The sequence below is a fragment of the Pararge aegeria genome, chromosome 7 (genome assembly GCF_905163445.1).
Source record: "Pararge aegeria chromosome 7, ilParAegt1.1, whole genome shotgun sequence".
In the NCBI taxonomy this organism is placed as follows: Eukaryota; Metazoa; Arthropoda; class Insecta; order Lepidoptera; family Nymphalidae; genus Pararge; species Pararge aegeria.
Genome location: NC_053186.1, coordinates 1,624,532 through 1,633,188, shown reverse-complemented (window position 1 = coordinate 1,633,188; position 8,657 = coordinate 1,624,532). Strand labels below are relative to the sequence as shown.

General features: G+C 35.5%; 1 protein-coding gene across 1 annotated transcript; it reads right to left on the bottom strand.

Moving 5' to 3' along the window:
- Positions 1–1,181: 1,181 nt before the first annotated feature.
- Positions 1,182–8,370, bottom strand: LOC120625463 (CTD small phosphatase-like protein 2-A). The gene is made up of 12 exons (XM_039892545.1): positions 7,717–8,370; positions 6,783–6,959; positions 6,041–6,333; positions 5,477–5,662; positions 5,261–5,329; positions 4,876–4,980; positions 4,486–4,578; positions 3,796–3,894; positions 3,158–3,306; positions 2,633–2,738; positions 2,404–2,511; positions 1,182–1,562 (listed from the first exon to the last, which is right to left on the bottom strand). Exons 1-12 carry the CDS (start codon positions 8,360–8,362, stop codon positions 1,497–1,499), a joined length of 2,097 nt encoding a protein of 698 aa, XP_039748479.1. The 5' UTR covers positions 8,363–8,370; the 3' UTR covers positions 1,182–1,496.
- Positions 8,371–8,657: the final 287 nt, after the last annotated feature.

Below are 8,657 nucleotides of genomic sequence, written 5' to 3'. Positions count from 1 at the left end.
CCCTGTGCGAATCGGTGGACTCCACACACCTTTGAGAACATTATAAAGAACTCCCAGGCATGCAGGTTTCCTCACGACGTTTTCCTTCACCGTTGAAGCAAGTGAAATTTTAATTACTTAAAACGCACATAGCTAAAAAAAAGTTAGAGGTGCATGCTGGGATTCGAACTCGGCCCCCCGAAAGTTAAGTCGAGCTTTTAACGAATGCGCTATCAACACTTCACATACATACGAAGACTTACCTCCATCTTTTACTTGGTTTTAAAATCCAACTAAACACAAATATAAAAAAATGTTGTAGTATGTACTATGTTGGCAAAAAGTGCTTTCAAATCAATAACAGTACAATTATTTACTTAGTTTTGAGGCCTGAGATTATAAAATTATTTTTCAAAACTCGATAATAAATCTAATCCAAAATTTTATTTAGCAGATCGTGATTTTTAGTGCTTTTTATCTACAGGGAACAGTAGGAAAATGATAGCACTACTAAATTTAAATTGCTATCTGAAGAGCTTCGATTAAACTAATTAATAAATTCGAAATTTAAAAACAAGAAGTCTTTTTAATAGGCTTTAAACGGTAATCGTATAACCCACCCACCACCCACTGCACAGTCAGCGTTCTTTTTACGTGACACTAACTATACTTATATATAATGTGTACACCCACTCTATAAGGTCGTGTCAAAGCCCATTCGTCCTGTCAAATATATTGTTATTATTGCGAAATTAAACTCACAGTGTTATTACAAACTCTATGCATCTTGTACATCGGCGTTACTTTGGAGTGAACGATAATTACAAATGGCATTATGACAGTTTATTCGGCATAAACACGGCCCTATACAGTGCGCGAGAAGCTTTAAAATTTTTCAATAAATTAATCTATTAGAATATAATAATAATAATGATAATAATTTTATCAATAAATTTTTCCATCTTAAACAATATAACCATAATTAATTTTCAAAAAAGTTAATACCGATTCGTAATTATTTCTTATATAATTATAAGTAATTCATCATTTTTAATAATAATTATAATAATAATATAATTATTATTAATATATATATACTTATTTAATACCAAAAAAAAAATATAACTAGCTACACGTTTTTAAAAGTTTCACAACGAAACACAATAAATAAATATAATTTATTTAAAAAAATTTATGAATATTCAAATTGCGTTAATTTTAATCGCGCTTCGTAAATGCTAGTTTCCTGAACAGATAAGACGATACTGGAGCCAATTATGCTGTACACAAATCTCTAAATTAAATTAATTAGATATTGTGTTTAAATAGTGCTGTATCTTAGTAACTATTCGGAATATTGTTATCCCTTTCACAATATTAAGCACTATTTTTACACGAGTTAACTTGAAGAGATTTATGTACAACAAAATTGACAACGGAAAAGACCCATTTTTATAAGACTTTAAAAACGTGGAGATAGCTTTCATAGTACGATATCAATGCACTACTAAGCTCATTTAGTCGGGCGGCAGGTAGCTGAACAGTTTGTATTTATCCCGGATGTAAGGCCGAACGTCGTCCTTCTGTAAATAAGAAACCAAAACCCAACTTCATTACTGCTATACAATACTATATACAAAGAGATTTTTTGCTAGAAATCATTTAAATTTTTAAAGCTAAAAAAGAATTGTTTAAATTTATTATAAACTGCACCTTTTATTTCATTTTACTACTAAAAGCTGTTTTAATTTTATTTGTATGTTTAAATGACAGTATTTATTAAAGTTTATATATTGATATATATAAATAGATATGTTTTAACTATATAAATGTAGTATTAGTATGTATTGTATATGTAATGTATATAATTAGCAAATTTTGGAATTGCTCTATCCTGTTTTATGTAATATGTTTCTTTAACCAAAGGTCGTCTGGAGGAGATCGCTTCAAGCGATAAGGCCGCCTTTGTGCATTTATTGTGTTAACCTGGCTTTCTATTTCTTTTGAAAATGTGTTTAAACCTAACTTCAATCAAAAAAGTTAGTTGAAACAGAGTTTATTAATCCGAGTGGATTTTGTGATATTCATGATAAAGAAAAGTTTTGTTTTATTACCTTTTCTCAAAATTAATACTTTTAGAGACTAAAAAAGGAAATAGATTAAGCGGTGACATCCATAACATAATATGGGTGTAAATTCGACTGTGGTCACTATGACAACAGTAAAAACATTCATGCTTCAAGATAAAAATTCTTCCCGCATTTATCTTCAACATATCAACCCATTGTCGGCCCACTAAAGGGCACGGGTGTCCTCCCACAATGAGAAAGGTTTGTTTAAGAAATTGTAGTCGTGTCGTGTAAAAACGTGCCATGTAGACCAAAGTTATCTACTTTGGTCTACATGGCACGTTTTTATACTTACAGTGGCCAGGTGTTCGAGGAAAGGCAGCAGTTTTAGCAGTTCGTTGTCGCTGCGATCCACGAACCAGCTGTCGATCGGGATACCATTCTCCAGCTGGTATCCGAAGGCCTACAAACAATAAAAGGGATATAAAAGAAAATAAATATATAAAAACAAAATTCAACTGACTTTAATATTAAACTCAAAGAAGAAGAAGATTATAGTCAAATTCTTAAAGAATTTATAATACCTGTGGACTGTTGTCAACGATGACAGTCTTGCGTAAATCCCTCCCGAGGATCGAGAGATCTTTTACATAGTTGCCGTTCACCAGGAGACAGTGTTCGCGAAACAATCTGAAATAAAAAAATAGTATGAAATATTCACTAGCATTACCTTCATCAACATTTTATATACCTTTCCAACGGATCTACCGATCTTCTGATCTAGTAAGAGTAAAGCTTTCTCATCAGGCAGGCCATAGGCATGGTCCATTAATTATTACTATAAATAAAAAATGAAAAATCAGCTCCCTTACAAGAATAAAGTCAAAGTCAAAAATATCTTCATTAAATTATGCCCTTAGATGACACTTATAATGCGTATATTATATGAAAAATGCGTACATGGTAATGAGCTGATTGCTATAACCATATTAGTATACTTTAAACTAAAGCTTCAATAACGCCCTGGTCCAATAAAAACAAACTTGGCCGTTAGTTTTTTTTGTTATCAAGACCCATAAATCGTAGGATGGCAGAAAGTTTCACGTTACCTATATTTAATCCACCTTCGCGCGGGGTCGAGTAGGTTGAGCAAACGGTCCGCATACACCCGCTTGCTCGCCGTGAACAGAATCACCTCGTACAGGCGAGACACGCGCGACAGGAACTCCGCAAAATGTGGCCGAGTGCGGACGAATACCTGAAGCAAAAAAAAAAGGTAATAATATAATAACTTAATAATGATTGCATGCTTTTACTTTGCATCGTCAGCGTATTTTGTTTTGTTAATCTGTTAGTTACCATTATGCATTTTGAAAAAAAACCTCTAAATTTGACACCCATTATGAGGGAGCTGCACGCAAACACGCAATAATGCACGCACACACGCACACACGCACGCACGCACGCACGCACGCACGCACGCACGTATGTCACCACTGTATCAACAGGTAACATGTATAGAAGTTGGTTGATAGGTACATCTACTTTCCGAGAAACGTTTTGCTTAGAACGCGTTTGCATTGTATTCGTGTTGTTCTAATAACTATTACTTTTACTCTATTTCTCTAGTTATTTTAAGATACATTTGTGTTAGAAAAGGTGGCTCCTGTACAACTGGCCTCTTACACTATGTCAACTGTGCAATAAATATATTATTGCACTGTTACTTTGACATGTATTTACATACCGTGTACCGGCAGTCCTGGAAGAGCACTGGGAAATGGAAGCTAGCATCAGGAAGCTCTTGTAGGGAGCAGTGCACTAATGTCTCGTCCAGGTCCAACACCTGCAAATAATGGTTACATACAAGTTACAGGCCTTATCATTTATCATCGTTAGCCTATTAATGCCCCACTTCTAGGCAAAGCCTGCTTCTCTCATGTGAGAGTTTTAGACCATAAACTCACTACGTTCTTCTAATGCTTTTAACAATTATTTATGAATAATATATAAGCGATTACAACCGGAACCGACAAGCTAACGTGCTCTCAGGGTTCGTAAGACCTTGTGATCCGTAGTTCAACATTGGGGCTTGGGAACTGAAAAATTTTCAAACTGGTTTCGTCCATTAACCCCGGTATTGGAATCCTTTTGTTAAGGTTTCGGTTTAGTTTTTTGAACCGGTTAAACAGATAAACCGATCACTTTCTATTTAAAAAGATCATTTATACCACTTTTCATCATCCTCATCTCCACCGTCGTCCTCTGCTAGACATAGTTCTTTGCAGCTTTATAGAAATCGCACACGCCACGAACACGCGTCTTGCGAGCGTCTCTCCGAGCCCTAGATTACATTTATTTTATATGCAACACCAAATGTTGCATATAAAACAAATGTAATCAGAATATGGGAAGAGGCCTATACATTTAAACTTACCAGACTAAAGTCGGGACTGGTCCTGGTTTTCAGCGGTAAAGCTGGATACCTTGCACGGAGAGCGCCTGTTGCCACTGTTTCCAAGGGGGGCAGCTGAGAAAATATACAGCCATTAGAATAGAATATAGATTATATTGAGGAAGATAATGAAATTAGTTACAATAAAAGTGCATACCCTTGAAGTACGACTTTAAGAGCGTGAGAAGAGATTTGGAATACCAAAATTTTTTTCAGGTTTTCTAACAATGTTTTTTTCCCTCACCACATTAAAGATATCTATATAAGTGTTTAAATTGAATTGCAAATAACTCCGTAAAGTTAGAGGTTCGTACCGGAGATAGAACTAGGTCCTCCCAAAATAGAGGTCTAAACCGTAACAATTAAACATACCTGTTTGATGAATAAATAGGGATCAAAAGCATCTGCCCATGATGAGATTTGCTCGCAGTCTGAACGGACACTGCAAGATGATATCACTGTGGCTGCCTCCTCCTCCTGAAGAAGAAAAGTAAGCATAGCTTGTGTTATGGGTACTAAGATGACTGATGAATAATTTATATGAATAATATACATAAATACTTATAGTATATAGATAAACAACCCAGACACTGAAAAACATTCATGTTCATCACACAAATATTGTCCAGTTGTGGGAATCGAACCCACGGCCTTGGACTCAGAAAGCAGGGTCGCTGCCTACTGCGCCAAACGGCCGTCAACTACATTTCTTAAATTTTAAAGTTAAGGGTTCAAAACCAGCAATGCTAATATTTACCTCTGTGTCAGGTGTTGGTTCATCGTGACAGGTCAGTGAATTCTCATCTACCACCACATCCGATGCACTCTGTAATAATAAAAAAGTAACATTGAAGCCTGTAACGTAAACATTATGTACAAGAGCATAAACAGGTCATTTTGTCTTAGGTGATTATGGTCCAAGAAGAGCAAATAAATAATATAATAAAATCTTATATAAATGTTATAAACATACCCATCCAGCTGCCTCCGCTGCCAAACTCTGACTGATCTCAGCCAAGAAACCAGTGCTAGGGCTCCGGGCAGACAGTGCTTCCAGACTCTCTATAGCTGTGCCCTGAGTATCCCCACACGTTGATGATATTTCACACTCGGGGTCTCGTACATAGCTGTCCTGTTCTAGCATTTGGACGAAATCCGGCTGTAAGCAAAAGATAAAACTCAGTTTTTTTACGGATTAACAATATATGAACTCATCCATGCCTGTTCGTAGGGGAGGTAGCCCACGATGATCGCAAAAAACCGTGATAGTCGCTATGGTGTCGCCACCTTTTGGTGGTTGTACACCTTTGGAAGTTGTATAATGGGCAATTTTGGTGAACATTTCGTTAGCGTGATGAATAACAACCAATTCCCAAACTCCGAGCTGGTATTAAGAATTTCCAGAGCCAGAAACCACTATACCAACAAGGCAGTACAAAATTTACATATATGCATAGCAGTCTTTTTGCAACTGTCATGCAGTGACCATTAGATACCACCTGTTTTTTCTCCTTAACAAAATTATTCTAATAAATACCTGGACATATTTCTCAGCTGTATTCAGAAATTCTCCACAGGAGTCCAAATCATCAGTTGTAGAAGTTGGTTGATACATCTCTAGATCATTGCTAGACTTTCTTCTTTTCTGCAATTTCGTGTCGCACTTCTTCTTTCTATCTTCTTTGTCTGTTGTCATGACTTTAGCTGCTTTGTCAGCTAAGAAGTTTATATCATCATCTTCTGCTGCCAAATCTTTGGCCAAGTTATTGGTCAATTCATTGGGCATTAATCTGTTTGGCATGTCGTTTGTGATCAACCTTGCACATTCAGCTATAATAAATAAACATCCAGTTATTGTCTATTATATTGCACCATACAAATAAATATTTTCTTTTGAACGTTAGATGCAAAAATAAACTTGTGGTGCAAAAAATTGTAAAGTTGTTTACAATTTTACAATACTACAATTTTAAAAACTACCTAGATGATATCCTGGTAATGACAATGATCAGGTTGGTCGTAACTAGTTTTGAGTAACAATATGCGATAAGATTCTTCATGTTTGTAACCCGTATAACTTTAGTTTTAAGTTGAGGAATATAGTTATTACTATTATCTAACTATTTCATACAAAACTACATGTATAAATCAAAGTCCTACAAGTACCTACTGTCTGTCTGTCACTATATATGCTTAGATCCTTAAAACTACGCAGGAGCGAAATTCTTACATACATAACACCGTTGTGAAGATCACTAGTAATAATATATTATATTTACCTATAGCCATCAAATCATTGAGACAGTCGTTTGGGAGACACAGTTCGGATGATTCGACCTCAGAATCAGACTCTGTTTTAGGCAATGGAAAATCAACAAATGTTGTTGTGTGAGGCTCGTACATTGTAATGTCATTGTCATCAGTAAATCCGTTGAGTTGCTCAGGCACAACAGGAGCTATAGGATTAAGAAAGGAAAGATGTGTGTTATATAAATCACATGAGTACATTAATTCAATTAAATTTCTACAACTCTAATATTATTATTATCAACAAACAACTAGCAAAGCAAACTGCAAGATTAAGAAATATGAGTATACAGAGGATCACCTACAACAGTATCACATCAAATGCTTTTTTTTTATGTTTATAGCACTTGACTGCAATCACACCTGATGGTAAGCGATGCAGCCTAAGGTGGAGAGCGCTTGCCTAGAAGATACCTATTCACTCTTGATAAACTACTGGAAGTAGTAATGAATAAAAATGAGAATGCATGTCCCCCTCTCACTTCTTTGGACAGATGCAGAGAGTAGACTAATTTTAAATTTCCATGTCTTGGAACGGAGGTACTTTTTCCGGAGACACAAATATTTAAAAGGACTGAAATAAGCTAATCAAAAGTAAAGGATACATCTAAATATAGAAAAGTTTTCACATGCTTAAAAAGCAAAGTTCATATTGAACAACATAATAAAAGTGTGCAATACACTTTTACTACGTTGTTAAGGGCAAATCTATCATTCTGAAACATAATTTAGTTACAGAAACATGGGTAAAAAAATAAATAAGTTATATGTAAGAAATTGTTAGCAGTTCATTGTCATGAGTTCGCTTATTACTCATATACAATGGACACAAAGATTAAGGAATATGGCTTTAAATATGGAAAATCCAAAAAACAGTTATACTTCAATCACAACATAAGTAAATACCTTTTGCTTTTAATTTCTTCTTGGGGCTCTCATTGGTTGAGCTAACAGCTATTTTGCTCAGCTTCAACATAGGAACACCCAACTGCCTCACTTTACGTATAGGGGAACTATTTAACGAAGCTGACTTATCAGGTTTATCAATCCGTCTAGTTTTGCGTGGAGAACTTAATGCTGATGAGACGGATTCCGTTTTTCTCAACTCCCTGTTTAAAGAACTTTGCCTTAGCTGCACACTCTTTGTTGTCCTCACATCTTTGAGTTTGCTCTTTGATGTGGTTGTAACCTTTTCATTTTGGGTCTTCGGTTTAATTGATGTAATATCTCTGTTAGAACTTCTTACAACAGTTTGGAATATTGGTTTTTTTGCTTCATCTTTCGGTTTTGATTTCTTGACATCAACCGGTTTCTCCATGCTTTTGGCAGTTTTAGTTCTTACTGGTCGAGTTTTTAGGTCCAAATTTTTTTGAGATCTAGTAATACAATGGAGATTCGGTCCAGAACCCAGACCATTGTCTGCCTTCAAGATCTTTTTCCAAGTTGACTTGGATTTAAGTAAAGTTTTTAAAGGTTTCTGCTTTGACTTTGTCACCCTCTGTGTGTTCCTCGTTGAGAGCGGCCGCTCCCTCTTTCTACTTCTTAACCGCATCGCAAGTTTAAGAAGATGCTTAATCTGAAAAGTATTTAATTAACACACGTTAGCCACTCCTCTGGAGAGATAAACCTTAAAAGATAGACATTGCACATTTTTTTTAAACTATAAAGGGAGACAACTTTGTCGAACATGATTTTATCGAAACTTCACATTTGGGTTTACTTGCATTTGCGCAGCGTATGCAGGGGCAGCTATCAAAAGGAGTAAAAAAACCTGATTTTGGAACATTCTTCATTGGTGCTAGGAGCATTCCTATGAGTTTCAGCGTGATAATCTTCCTCGATAAATG